The following is a 15502-nucleotide window of genomic DNA, read 5'->3' as shown; positions in this document are numbered from 1 at the left end:
ATTAACATTCAGAACAAAGAGACTCACCTAAAAAGATCAACCTTTACAGGGAAGCCAAGCTGCAGTATGTTTCTGCTTAAAAAGGTTTACTAAATTCTGGGGCCTTCTAAATCCATTGAAACTCAGATACTGGGAATTACAGCAGCAGATCCTAGGAAATCAGGGCCCATTCAACCTGTTCCTGCCCTTACTGTAGGGCTGCTTTTTTCCGATAGTTATCTTCTCAGCTAACACATGCATATGTCACAGTGGATGTGTATATATTGCTGTCTGAGACACTTATTTTGTCTCCAGTATCATAGTATCTGAGTGCTTCATAATCCTATGTACTTGTCCTCACAAAATCCGTGAGACATACTTTTCCCACTTTTCAGATGAGAAGCTAAGGCAGAAACAAAAAACCAACTCCGCAAATGCATTTAGGCATCTACACCTCCCACTGAAATCCTATGTGACCTGCCCAAGGTTGCATAGTAAGTATGTAATGGAACAGTATATTGAATATCATTTTCCAAGCCCCAGACTAACACACTGACTACTGGATCATTCTTCCTCCTTCAATATAAGCTACTTAGAGCTTTAGGGATGCGCAGTGCATTTTGAAGCAATAATATGTGAATTTTATGAGGGAAATGCCATGTATAGTCACATATGATTGTACACCTTCTTTGCATTCTGCTAGTCCTTCCTGCTTTCTCTATGTGACACTGAGGGCAGATTTATGTTATGGATATACTGGAAGTGTCTGTACCCACTGATCTGCTATTTGGCTCCGTTCTTCATCACAGGTCCATATAAGCTTTGGAAAGTGTCTGTGCCATTCAAGGGAGATGGACTGGAACTTTTGAACCAGAAATGAAAATTAGCTTTATAATAGGTATGCTATTGAATGGAATTGAAGGGACTCAAGTAGTAGAATCTCTGTACAGAAAAAGCCAAAGGAGAAAGGAGATTACCTGTGCATGCTAAAAAGGTGTTTATGCTGTCGGGCTCCTACTGTTAGAAAGAGGAGGAGGGAACCAAAAAACAGAGATCAGGAGTCTCCCTGAGGTTTGAAAAAGGGTACTATGACAGAAGAAATGGCTTGGTATTTGACATTCACAGCAGTTGACTGGGTTGGTGTAGGTGCTGCGTAAGAGGTTGGGTAATGGACAGTGTTGCTATCACATTTATAATGAACTATAATAGACACGAACCTCCAGGAGCTTCCTTTGTTCCCTATTTCTGTAAATGAAACATTGAAAAGTCCACAAAAATGTGTTGTGCACTGGTAATTGTATGGTTCAATGGACGGAGCTAAAACACATACACAATAAGGATAATAAGCACCTTTGTTCTTTAACAGTGACTCCTAGAGCTCTTCCTAAAATAAAGTGAACACGGTTTAAATTTTGCAGTGTAGTTTCTATTTGATATGAAGGTGGGAGAGGCAGGCAATTCTGTGTCTGTAAATATATTTGACTTTGGGAAGGTAGCACTGCATGAAAGTATAACCCATCATATTTCAGTTGAGTGTTACTGTATTATTTTTTATCCAGGAAAGAATTTTTTAAAGGAAGTTAGCAGGTCAGTCAGATGCACTGGGATGAGCTGAAAAATCATCAGGAATTGAAATTAGGTTTCCAGGGTTCAGCATATGTTATGATGAAGGTGCCAACCAAGATAAAGTATGTTACACTCTTTAAACCTGTTCAGACTGTGTTCCAATCATTTGGAACCAAAATGAACTGCTCACAAATTGCATGGACCAAATGCCTACTAAAGAAAGCTGGTTTCCACTTGTGTGTGCTCCTAGCTATTCCTCCCCAATCTATAGACTGTACAGACTGTAAGTATTATGAGTTACAGGCAAATGAGTTGTGGAAAACTGTCTGTGCCAAGTGAATGAAAATGCTGGAGAGAGTAAATTCTGTATCTAAGGCAGGAAATTCTATTTTAAAAATACTATTTATATGTCTTAAATTTTGGTTTTATCTGGTTTCTCAGGAGTTGGCTGTTCAGATTTTTGTTTCATTCATGGAGCAGCGTAGTCTCCCTCTGACTAAATAATGTTTACTACTGTGTTGCCTCTTGAAAAAATGTCTTCCCAAAAGCTGTCTTCAACTGTTTTTTTAAATTATCTTGTGGCCTGTTTTTTTTAATATTCTGTACATCTGGCTTCCATTATAATGTGGCTATGAGTCCTAATTCATTTTTTTAGAGAACCGTTTATATAGGAGGCTTCCCAAATGGGTAAGGCCAAATCCCAGGCCTCTCTCTCTCTCTTTGCAATGCTGAGTTTCCCGCACTGCCTCAGACACTTGGGCAAGTGGTGAGGAGGACAGTATGAGAATACCTACAGAGAAAGATAAAGGAGTAAGTCTCTGTTGCTACATGTGGAGGGTAGAGATCTCTGCATTGCAATGCACTTCACACACATGCACACACACACACACACGCATATATACATATACACATATATAAAAAAAGCTTGCAATGCCAAAAAACTTCCAACAGATCCTGAATTTCAGGGAATAACTATAGCCTCGAAGGAGTAGTAAGCACTGCAAATGGCATGCGTCGTGTGGGAGTGTGTCAGGAGTGTTAAACACGTGCATTTATATGTGTGAGAAGCTGATAGGAGTGGGGACTGCTTTTGCTCTTTGTCCTTCCACATACCTAATGGCTTCTGAGGTGTGTAGTTTTTGTAAGGATTACTGGGGCCAATGTTTTGACCTTTAATTAGGAAGAATGGGTGCACTAATCTATATCACAAAAGGACCTGATGAAATTTCACTTAAAACTAGAACTGAGCCTTCTTTATGGTTCAAGCAAGCTCACTGAGCTTTGATTTTTGCTATCCTTTGTGGTGTTCATCTTGACGTGTACCTCTCAGCTAGAACTGGGAGAGAAAATGTTAGACTGTCAGTAGAAAAGCTGTGTTTGCAAGATTTCTCACACTGGCAGAAACAAAATACTATAAATCTTGCAAGATTTGCAGACCCCTAAGGGTTGGCTAGAAGTCAGATAAAATTCTCAACTTTTGGATGTTTATGCAAAATAAACCTCTGAATCTTTTGAGATCCCACCTTCATATATAATTTGATTGAAAAACAAATTTCAAATTAAGAATGAATGAAAACATCACATTAAAACTGATTTTTGATGGAAATCAAGTTTTCAGCGGGGGGGTTTTCAGCCTAAGTGTCTGCCTTCTGTGGAAAATGTTGACTTTTCATTCAAAAACTGAACACTTAAATACTTAAGTGTTTGGCTGAAACCCAAAGAATTTATATCAGAAATGATGCTGTAATATTTCAGAACAATTGTAATGGATGTTTTATGCCTTCATTCTCTTCAGTGACCTGCACTTGCCATCCAAACCCTCTCCCCATAACACATGGTAATAGCATAGTAAGAAGGGGGACTGGAGCACATTACAGGAAATGTCATCTAAACAAGAAGTTCAACCTCTTGAAAAGAACAAGGCCATGAGATACTACTCATCATGTAGAAAAATCAAATACAAAATTTGAGTTTTGGCCCCAAAAAAATTAGTTTGAATGTTGTTGTTATGCCTTGTTTCATTGCTTTTGGTCCTTATTTGAAAGGAAGAGAAGTAGAAGTTCCAAAACTGGACAACAGATTAAGTAGATTCAGAATAAAGTTTATTTTTAATTACAGGTTAGGGACAGACATTACACACAAACTGGTTTAAGTGATCAGAAAGTGGCTTAAACCTGTAACAGAACAGATGTTCAGTGCCCACAGTCCACTCCGAAAATGGCTGAAACCAGTTTGAGATATTAGACTTAGCTGATTTGGGTCAAACTGGTTTATGCAATGCCTGTCCCAGACCTCTTCCTGATTTAAGTTAAATCAGACTCCCCCAGCATCCCGGCATGCTCTCTGGGTGAGGCAGGACTCTGCTCCACAGCAGAGTTGGCCCCTCCCCTCTGCTCCCTGGCTGCAGCTTGGGCAGAGACTGCAGGCATCGGTCTGGCTTCAACCCTGCTCCCCACCCCTCTCTCCTCACCAATCGCTGCTAAGCAGGGATTCCCCACTCCCCTCTGCTTTACACAGACACCTCTCAGCATTAGCTAGCATACCGCATGCTGGCTACATCCGTTCTGTGAGATACCGGACAAAGGCAGACAGGACTGTGTCCACTTAGGGCTTTTGGGAGCTAATCAGGAGGCAGCTGGTAATGTCCTTCCATTGGAAAAATTGTTTGAGAAGAGCTTGAACTAACTCAGAAAACCTTATGTTTTCTTTGTTTTCTTAATGGGCTGATAAACACTGAGTTAGAGGTGATAAATACTGTGTTATCAACTGCTTGCTGTGCTGCTCAGGAGAGGGTGGGTTGAACTCCTCCTTAATCAGAGCATCCTGCCAGGGCCCAGCCACACCCCCCTTTAGCTCAGCACTCTGGAAGGGAAGGGAGGGCTGCTCTAGTGCCTCCCAGCTTCTAGCCTGAGCCACTGCAGGCATATGCAGTGGGATGTCTGTGTGGTTATAAACCAGTTTAGCCTAGCCAACTTAGACGAACCTGCAAAGATTGAATCAATTCAGGCTCAGGCTTTTTGAATGTGTCACTAACCAGAATGTTCAAGAGGAATTATTTTGTATTTTCACAAGATATGTATTAGGAAATACGTGTGTTTACTTCTGGGTAAAATGACTATCAAAGGATATTTTTATATATACATGAGAGAGAGAGACCCCTAGATTCTTTCTTGAAAAAAGAATAGAAATAAGTGTTGGAAGAATAATGAAATATCTTTGTGCAGATATGACTCATAACCTTGATAATTTTTTTTTTAATTTTGTAGTGAAAACTGTTTCTGATTATGTCTATGAGTTTATAAAGTAAATTAGATTTTGGTTATGTACAGATGTTCAGAGAGGTTAGGGGGAAGATTAGATTGTGTTAAAAATGGCCACCCAATCTAACTTAGTTCTCCCACATTCAGACCTTACACTTAAATCCCTAGTTTGGTCAATCTAAATGTTAACTGTATGGAAGTTCCACGATGGTTAGATTGGTCAAAAAATGGCTGACCCACTCTAATTTAACTGTACCTCAGAGGGGCACTAATTTAGATTTGGGTATGGCTGGACTGATCTAACTTATCTTCTGTACATGTTTCAAGTGCAGTTCCCCCTCCTCCCCACCTCAGCATTTTTCCTAACTGAGCTATTTCTTAACCCTCCTGGCACTGGCCCATCCCTTCTATCCACCCCCAAATGTACAACCTCCCCATGAACCAGTCAGCCCTGCCCCCAAGCCCATCAAACCCCCCTCAATTGCACAAGCTGCATCCAGCACCAGTTTTACCAGCATTTGCTGCTGCCAAGAGCCAGTCAAAGCACATTGGAGTTGGGGAAAGGGTGAGTGGGACAAGGCATGGGGTTGGCTCATTATGCAGTTGGTTTGCTATGGGTTTGTTTGTCTGGGGTAGGGGTGGGTCAGGGGGCTAAAAATAGTTCCTGGTTGGGGAAGATTCCCTCCAATCCTGCTAAACCCCCATGAAGCTGCCAGTCCTTCTGATCCACCTTCACCCTCCCCTCCCAACTTACTTCTGTTGAGCTCCTGGTCACCAGTGAACATTGGTAAAACATTTCCCTAAGTTTGTGGGAGATGAGGTGTTCAATGACATGAGGGGAACTGGAGGGTGGGGGTCCAGTGGGGTTTGGCAGGACCAGAGAGCCTCTCCAATCCCACCAACCCCACCCTGAGCTCCCTGACCCCCCCACCTAACCACCCCTTCCTCTACCCCAATTTACCTTAGATCAGGGTTCCAGTACCTATCTAATTACTGAGGTAGCTCATGGGACCATTTTTAACTCAACCTCACCCCCAAACTTCTAACTATAATGTCTGTACAAAGCTTCTATTTTCTATTCATCTCACAGTCATCTTTTAAAATATAGAAAATCACCCCAAAACTGAACTATGCCTGGTTTAGTCAAAACTTTCCCAAAAGACATAAGAGAAACAAGGATTAATGTTTCCTTTTTAATGATTGCAACGCTAGCTTTAATTAATTTTGCTATGTAAGTCATTCTTTATTCACAAAACATAATTGGTGCTTGATGTAGAATTTTTTTTCAATAAAATATATTAAGTAAAATCCTATGGTGACCAGCAGGAAGTTTAGAGATAAGCAGTAGCTAAAGGGAAAGGTGGGGGGGAGGAAGCATGAAGCAGGGCCCATAACGTATTCCTTATCTCCCAGTATCTTTTTTTTTAACAGTACACTGTTTGTCCTTAATTAATGTGACACAATAGCTATATTATTCTTCTTTACAAAGCCCAATTCATTTTTTGTTTTATCATTCATGAAATATCAAATAGAAAAGCTTTAAATAGGATGCATGTAAGTTGAATGACTTAATCCTGCAAATGTATTTACTATAGAGCTTGCTATCATGAGTAGTACAAATTGTTTCAGTGCAGCATGGTCATAAGACTCCATGACAAAGTGCAGAAGTCAGTGGTTTAAATTCACAAAAACATTCATAAGCTGGTTTGGGGCCATGTCTATGTGGCATGAACGCTTGTACGATCGCTATACACGTATATAATATGAAGTGAGTTCCAGACCATGAAAGCTTGTAATATATTTGTATATACTTACTTTGGTTAGTTTATAAGGAGCAGATCTACCTTCTATAATGGCATTTTGTCATGTAAAACTAGTGTAAGTTTAATGAGAATCTGGCTTTTAGTTTGGAGATGAAACTAAACTGAAAAAACAAAACACAGTTGCAAACCGAATTCTTCATGGGTTGACATCAAAACTGTAATTCAGACCAAGGCGATGTGTAGGGGGTGCAAGCGGGTGCACATGCACCCCCTAAGTGTGGCGATGCACCCCCTACGAAAAGGCAGTGCCTGCGGGCAGTCACCAATCCCCGCTGGCCACTGCTGCCCTTGTTGGCGTCTGCGGGTGGTTACCGACCCCTGGTTGATGCTCGCCAGCCCCTCCCCGCCACCACCAACAGTGCCAGTGATGCCTGCAAGAGCTCCCACTTATTGCCACCATCTTCCCACCACTGCTGTTGCCTCCCCACCCCCCAGCCACCGGAGGCACACGTCCATTCATGATTCAGACCAAACTCACTTGAAAATATTTTGGGGTTTTTTCAACGTTATACTCAAGTTTGCTTGAAAAGCTTGCAAACTTGAGGTTATCTTTAAAAATATTAGGCCAAGTTTTAACTGTAAGAAAGCTCCAAGCCTGGTGACTTCCTTATGTTATAATTTGTAACATATTTTCACTATCATTTTGTTGCTGCATTAGGCATATGCATTGAGTGGAGAGTGAGAATAGAGACCTTAAGGGAGATTTGTGTCAGGAGAAATATGGATTGTTTTGCTGCACAGAGTCTCTGTAGGCCTAAATGTCTGTCTTTTCAAGGTGCCACTGACTGAACAGGGACTTAATTTGGAATAGTTTTATTGGTTTTTGTTTATATGTGCATTTGTTCCAAAAAAAAAAATCTTACTTTAAGCAGCAACTTAACATAAATGGGAAATGGTTGACTCTTGGTTGTACAACAGGAAACGTTGTGTCGGACAAAAATCCCTTCCTATTTCACCTTGAAAACCTGTTCCTTTGTTGTTGTAAGTGATAGTTAATGTACAATAACCCATAATCCATTTGTTAATCATCAGTTCATTGAAATTAGGGTTGCTTTTGGCAGATTCCTAACATCTATTTGTAGTATTTATTTTGGATAGCAAAGGGAGTTGACAAAGCAAGAATTATTATGTGGTCTTCTGTTATTTTTAAAGAAATGAAAGGGGGGAATCTATCATCATACCAAATAAAACAGCTAGAAACAAGTCTAATGTTTATATCTCTTTTATGCACTGTTTTATCTCACCTTTTCTCAGCATGAAAGCTTTCATGTCAAAGGAGCTGTGTTTATAAGAGGAGCAGAGAGGAAACTCTGCAACTTTCAGAACACATGTCACAGCATCTGGCTTCTTTGCAGGCTTTTGAAGGTGGTTGTGCTGACAGCTTCAGAACTGCCCGTTAGACTGCCAAGACAGCTGTAAAAGTAGCTGGCTAACACTATTCTTTTGAACATCATTTTCATAGGATTTAACTTTGAATCTGAGAGAAAAAATACTTTCATCTTTAATTAATTAGTACCCTTTACATTTCTATTTTCATTATTCATTTTTGGAGCAAAACTGGCTTCTTTTTCTCATGAACAACATAAAGCACTTGTTTTTTTGTAGGGCGGTGTTCCTTTTGTTTTAAGGATGGGGTGAGGTATTAATATTACTAATCATTTAATTTTCTATGTGTATTTTACTGTGATACATTTGGAGGGAACTGAAGAGAAATCATATGCTAAATATTCAGCAAAACCACAAGTTACCTTCATGAACATCTGGATATACTTAAATACATCTGGAGAGTGATTTTAGAGATGTATCATCTTCCACAGAGCATAAGGATTTGGGAATGGGCCTTCAAAATGAGGCCTTGCTATTTCTTCTCAATCCATTAAGCATTTTAGGATTTTAGGGAAGATCGTAAGGATGATTCTTTGTATCCTTCAAATCTTTCCAGGCTCCCATAAAACTCTTTCCTCAGGGTCTTGGAGATTTCTGTTTTTATTACTTGAATCTTAGTGAGCATTTAATAGTATCTTTACAGCTTTATTTTTCATAGTACAGTGTGCAATAATGGGTAACTTACCTGAGATGAAAAACTATATTAAAGAAAAAATTACAGATTTTTTTCTAATAAGTAATAGAATATATTAGCATTAGGCTTTATTACAGTGTATTAATTATCTTAACAGAGGGCTATACATTTCCTTCATTTAATATATACAGGAAAAAATTTCAATCAACACTGACCTTTAAGACTCCTACTGGTTTTATATTCTGTAGATGGTGAAACTGACTGCAAATTAGATTCTGCAATATACCTTGTTCCTTATATTTTTCAACTGATTAGTTTCAGAGAGTTGGCAGTAACTTACACTGTTGCATTCAGTTTGCAATTTTGTAGCAATCTCAAGCACCGTGTTCAACCCCGCAAGGTACTGTTGAGAGATGCTGTCAAACTCTTTAGATATATGTATTTTCATTCTCTCGCCATGCTTGGTACTCATTTAAAAGAACCAGTCTTTAATTTATAAAGCAACATTTTCCAGATGAAATTTACAAAGACAGGAATCTGTCACATATTAATTCAGTAATATCTGCATGTTAATGTGTGGACATTTACTCTCAGAGTTCCAATTAGGAAGTTATTATACTCTAGTGAATATTCTTTTTGTAATTTTTAATAAACAATAATTGTGCAACTGTACAGTCCTGTATTACATACCAATTATACTAGTTTCATCATTAATATACCACTGTTTTGGTTTTTTTTTTTACTTGGACTGTGTTTTATGTTTATTTGTCATCTAGGAATTGCAAGGTAATTGGAGCTATGTTTACATAAAGGGAGATGATTGTACATCAGATATAATAAAAAAACATAAAAAAGAAATAACACTGTTGAAAATAAATTTAACGTTTTCAGTCTTCTAAAGTGGTAGTATAATTGATAAGGTGGAAAGCATTTAAAATGCACTTTGCCTCAATCTCCCTTTCACAGTATTATTTTGGATAGGATATAAACAGTAGTTTTCAACCGTCATGTGCATGTTAACCTGATCTCTGCTGGATGGAACTGGAACTGCTCATCTGTCTTAATACAATTACAGCTGAGGAAGATTTCTCTTTAGCACAAGTGATGGAGGACTGTGATTGTTTTGGAATAAAAAGTACCGAGTTCTGTCTTGCTGTCACCACATGAGGTCATGGTGTATGGTTTAGAGATGACTGAAACATCAGATCCGTTACGATCTTAAAAAGGCAGATTTGGAGGAGGAGGTGGCAGTCAGGTTGCAAATGAATCAATGAATGTGCAAATCCATTAATTTCAATTATGTAATGTTGATGGTTTGATATTTGGAGCCAAAGTCAACTTGACAGTAATATCTGGATTTCTAAATGGAATACACATTTTGTAGTCCATTTTTAATATTCTTCAGTTGTGTAAAATTCTGAATTTTAATTGAATAACAAATTATAAAATGCTATCATTTACAGACCTCTTTATATTTTTCTATTGACTCATCCTTTTCTCTTTTTGGTAATCAACAGGTGTTTCTTGGAAGATGGAGCTTCAAAAGGTGCCTGGCTGAACCGGTCAAGTATTATTTTTGCAGGAGAGGATAAATGGTCAGTAGATCCTCGAGTTTCAATTGCAACAGCAAATAGAAGGGAATACAGCCTCCAGATACAGGATGTAGATGTGACAGATGATGGTCCATACACTTGTTCTGTGCAGACCCAACACACTCCTAGAACAATGCAGGTGCACCTAATTGTACAAGGTATGTATTTTTTCAAGTGTGAATCACTATTAGGAATGAGCTAGAACAATCATCATCTTGAGAAAGGGTCTTGTCAGAAATGTTTAGAAGTATGTTATCTTAATGTACAAAATTGTGACCAGAATACATCTTGCTAGGGTTTTTTGTATTTATGTTATACCCTTGCCTCAAGGATCTGGTACACTATAACAAGGTTAGATTAACTTTGTGCTTTTCAGCAGAGATCCTCTGGTAAATATTTAATGAAGCTAAATCCTCATCTCCTTTGCCTCATAGTAGATAGTAAGCTATTTACTTCTATCCCGTTCATGACCTAGATAATAGGCATCTTAGTATGTTTTCAGATGCTCACTCAAAATTCCTCTGTGATGTCTTCATGGATGCACTTTTTAAAATAATGCATTAATTAATAACTGTGTTGAATATTTTATAAAAGATATAACAGTTTTCAAATTAATGAACTAGTTCGGGCTTTTTTTTTTAGCCTGTTTAGTTTACTAGAGCATGAAGTCATGGTGTGAGATAAATTTATGTAGAATAGACTAAAACTGTTTGGATATTACTTATTCTTTGGAATAGGTCATCATCATATTGCTGCCAGTGTCAGCAACAGGTTTCATTGCTACATAACTGGAACAACAAGCCATTGTTCAACAGGTGTACATTCAAAAGACATTTCTGTAATCATTCATTACATGATTATTTCGCTTTTCTTGTTCTACTAATTTTGACTTGTCAAATCCTCTAACATACTACAGATGTTCTGAAGTGCCAAATGGAGGTCCAGTTACTTTATGCGCATTTCTGTGACCTATGTGGCATCTAAATAAGCAACATCATGGTTGCTCTTCATTACTTGCAGGGATTAAGTAATTTTCTTCTGGAATCAGATGTTACTTCTTGGTTATCTCATATGTTCAGGGCAGAATATGGGCAGGGTATTTCACAGTGTGAAATTCTTTTTTCTTATTTTAAAAATAGTAACAATACACACATTCTAATTTAATAGTTGCCTCTTCAACAAGCCAAGCAGGTAATGTTGAGCTGCACAAAGTGCATACCCTAATATTAGATCTACAACTGTTGCTGTTCTGCAGAGCTTTCTGCCATTTAGAAGAAGATTTATTTTTTCAAAGCTCAGTCTATCATACAATGAATAAGGCAAGTCTTTAATCATATCATGCTGTTTACAGATGTAATTATTCATTTGAAAATGACTGGCATTTATGCAGTTTTCCAGTTGCATTAATAAAGTTCAAGAGTGAGAAACATCAATAAGCCAAACAGGGTCAATTCAAGCAGTAAATAAATGTCATGGCAAACAACGTTCCTCAAGTAGAGATGATTATCTACATGCTAAAACAAGCCATTGCACACATTTTTATTCCTTAGATCTCCTACAATCTTTCCTGTCAAAGCATGCCTGTGAACACATTTGAAAACTGCTTTTGCATGATGAAATTTGAAACCTAAGTCAATCATTGAGAGGGTCAATAGTTTTTCATTTTTTGAGGACTGAAAGTATCAAAATGTGTTTTAAAGCACTTGTTTTTGCTTGAATAAGCAGCCCAATAATCATCTGTTTTCAAGCATCCATAAAACTTAATTAAAAAGAAAATTTGGAGACAGGTAGAATAGACATTAGCAATGTAAGGCAGTGCCTTTCAGTGTTGTTCAGCAGTTTAAATCCAGCTGCAGCTGGCAGTGACCAAAAGCCATTTAATTACTTTCTAGTGGCCTTCATAAAATAACTTTAGTGACCTTTTCTCAGCTTTCCATGGAGAGGCACCTATTTTACTAGTTAAACCTTATGTGAACCTTGTACTCTAGCTGGTTTTGCTGGACAGGCTAAAGATTAAATGCTCATAGACATGTTCCATTCAGGTTAAAGTGGAGGTCTGTCAGCAGGGTATATTGGGTAAATCTGTAGCATCCTCATTTGTGTCCTGCTGTTTTCCTGGGTGGGGAACTTCAGTTCGAAAATGTTACATTACTGTATTTTCACAAAAACTGTAATAGTTCATTGGTTTTAACACAGAAAAGTGTTACTTATGTGTTAGAAATACTGTACATGTTAATTGTCCAGAGCTGCTTGTTTCCTTGAGTTACAAAATGCAAAAACCTAACTATAACAGCCAGTTGTTGTCACTTGGGTTGTGCCTATATGATGTGAGGCAGTGCCATGCAGAGGTAACTGGCCCTAGCTTGACTGAAGAGTGCTGTTGAGTCAAAGAGCACATCAGAACTCTTTGACCTGTGCTACTCAGTGCTACTTCTGGAACTGGAAGCAGTTAATTAGACAGGTTAGGGCAGCATTTTCTACAGGCTGGTATGTCCTGATGAGAATATGGCTCACATGGTTAATATTGCTTCCAGCATTAGAGTCAGCCCATTAAAGACTACTCTAGGCCAGGGTTTTTCAACCTCTTTGGATTAGTATACCCTCGGCGGCTGGATGTGGAGTGGAGTGGGCAGGGGGGAAGGAGGGATGGCATGCAGCCAAATGCAGAGTGGCAGCAGCTGCCACATGAGAGATTCCCCTATGTCTGGTCAGGCAGGCAGCACCTGTGTGGCAGCATGGGATGGTGTATGGTGGTGCTCTGCCCCACCCACCCGTGTCTATCCCCTAGGCCTTTCTCAAGTACCCCCAGGGTACACGTACCCCTGGTTGACAATCCCTGCTCTAGACTATTTCTGTACAGTACTTGTCTTGTACCATACAGACATTCTTCCAGTTAGTTATTTTTTAACCAATTGTTTTCTAACACAGAATGCATAAAAACTTGAGAGAGCATGGACCAGAATCCACATCTCTTGCCACAGCAAGTACTTTAACTGCTATGCTTCAGATCCAGACTCCCTTTCACTTGCTCTGCTGCAGGCACAATGACTTCCTTTCTTGACTGAGGCTGCAGCTTCTTCAATAGTCTTTTCCTGGGATGCTGGATGTGTGGGTTTGAATGCACTCATATTATCCATATACCCTTTGGATAAGGGCTCAAAACCCAGGCATCCTTCTTTTTGGAAGAGTGCTGTATTTTATGAACTATCAAATATGGGAATAGCCAGGGGTGGATTGGGGGGAGGCAGAGGAGAGGTGCCACTGGTGCACTTGTACCTCACTTGGATCCCTGGTCTACCCAAAGTTTAAAACCAACTGCCTGGCAGTGGCAGCAGCATTTCTAGTCAGGAATTGCTGAGGGAGTTACTTGACTTCATGGCTCATTAAAATATACTCAATCCCTTCTAAACTTTTAATTCCACAGGTGTTAGGGACCCTTTCTTTTTCTTAATAGTTGTGATGTTCCACTAATCCAGCTGTCCTTTTATCCTTCAGTTCTGCTGTCTGTTAACTGCCCCCCAGCAATGAAGCTCCTATTTCACATCCCTGTGCATTGGTTCTAACTCATTCCAATGAAGAGATATTTGTTTTTGCTTTAATCCGAAACTGACTAATATAGCCCTAGCATATTAGTAAAACTTCTGGGTTTTTTTTAATGAGAAAAAAATGTGTGTTGTTTTATTTGTGATGATGCACCTCAGCGTCTTAACCCCCACCCCCTTTTCAAAACTCTAGGTTCACCCATGGACATAACTACCAGGATTGTCAACTGCACATAAATTTATGAACAGTCCATAAAAACAAAGCTAAAAATGTTTATCAGCAAAGTCTGTATAAAAAATTGAGCTGGCCTTAAAAAAACTAGGAACATAGAGAATCAAGAGCTTAATTGAGACCTCAGTGGAAGTGTTGATAAACAGAGCAGAGCAGGAGTGTGTCTGAGCAGGAGTGTAGCTCAGCACCCTTCAGGGCCTCTGTCTTAGGGCTTTGTGGCGCACTGGAACCTGGAATCTCTGTAGCCCTGCCCTGCCCCCAAACCAGCCACTTGCTGCTGCATCGCATCACTTGCCTTTAATGGCTGCTTACCTAGAAGGCAGGGAGGGTGTATGGCTTTGGGTAGCCTAAGGGCCTTGTTGCATGGTAATTTTGGGCTGCTCTTGGAGCTCTTAATGCCCCTAGATTGTCTGCACATTAGCACCTGAAACAGTTTTTAAGTGCTTGTTAGGTGGCTCAAACTGATGCCACTCCAGGGCAGGATTATGTCTGATCCGTGCTGCCCAGCTCCTGTTCCACTAAGATGTAGCCACTCTAGGTACCTTAGAGCAGGGGTAGGCAAAATATGGCCTGCAGGCCAGATCCAGCCCACCAAACCACTCTGTCTGGCCCACAGGGCCCCTAAAAAATTTAGAAAATATTTATCTGCTCCTGACTGCTATTGCTGCCCTGAGGGGTCAGGCCAACACTCAGGATCTCAATATTGTGCTGTTAGACAGGACGGTGTGGTGTACAATAGCACATATGCAAACACACAAATCAATGAGGTGCATGCACATACACATTCAAACCAGCCTAGGCACATGCATACCTATTACCAATTCAAGCACATACTATACGCCCCAAAAGTTAGACACAGATCACTAATTTGTATATCATGTACACAATGCCATATATATATACAAACATACACATACACACACACACTCACACTAGCAACTCAGATACACTCACGTTCAAAATAACTAGTCTAGGTTCATGCACACCTATCACCAATTTAAGCCCACACATGCTATCCACACCAAATTTAAACAGAATCAGTTACCCGTTACCAATACCTGCACATTCAATGCACATACGTGGATTACTAATTTATATACCTACCACACACACACACACACACACAATGATATCTATATATGTATATATATGTGTATCCACTAATTTACACACATACCACCCACCAACACATATACACAGGTGAGTTCCTAAGTTGGGTGTTGTGATGTGTATGTATATGCTTGGTGTACTTGGGATACCTGGGGAAAGGTTAAGGTAAGAAAGTAGAAGTGTAGGGAGTTAAAGTTACCAGGACCAGGTTTAGAACCGGTAGACTACAGGGGCCTGGGCTGAAGAACTGAGGCTTGGGGGTTACTTTAGGTTAATTGATCTTAATGGATTAAAAGACTGCAGAACAGGGAAGCCATGCCGGGACAGAGGCTGAGGCTGGGACTGGAGCCAGAGCTATGAGGGAGCTGAAAAGGTAGG

The 15502-nt window shown here is 39.5% G+C and overlaps 1 protein-coding gene and 1 long non-coding RNA gene across 4 annotated transcripts in view; one reads left to right on the top strand and one right to left on the bottom strand.

Annotated features, from left to right (window-relative positions):
* The window catches only part of NEGR1 (neuronal growth regulator 1), a 658921-nt gene that overhangs the window by 270777 nt on the left and 372642 nt on the right, over nt 1-15502 (top strand). For all 3 annotated transcript variants that reach the window (XM_090049615.1, XM_090049617.1, XM_090049614.1), the window contains exon 2: nt 10166-10398. In XM_090049615.1, coding sequence (XP_089905741.1) covers nt 10166-10398 — 233 coding nt within the window. The remainder of the gene's footprint in view (nt 1-10165; nt 10399-15502) is intronic.
* The window catches only part of LOC149863585 (uncharacterized), a 40338-nt gene that overhangs the window by 17463 nt on the left and 7373 nt on the right, over nt 1-15502 (bottom strand). The gene's annotated exons all lie outside the window — the stretch shown is intronic.

Source organism: Crocodylus siamensis, chromosome 5 (genome assembly GCF_052110815.1).
Source record: "Crocodylus siamensis isolate JL-2025a chromosome 5, ASM5211081v1, whole genome shotgun sequence".
Taxonomy (NCBI): Eukaryota; Metazoa; Chordata; order Crocodylia; family Crocodylidae; genus Crocodylus; species Crocodylus siamensis.
Note: the sequence above shows the minus strand (reverse complement) of the source record. Positions and strands in the feature narration are given on the sequence as shown.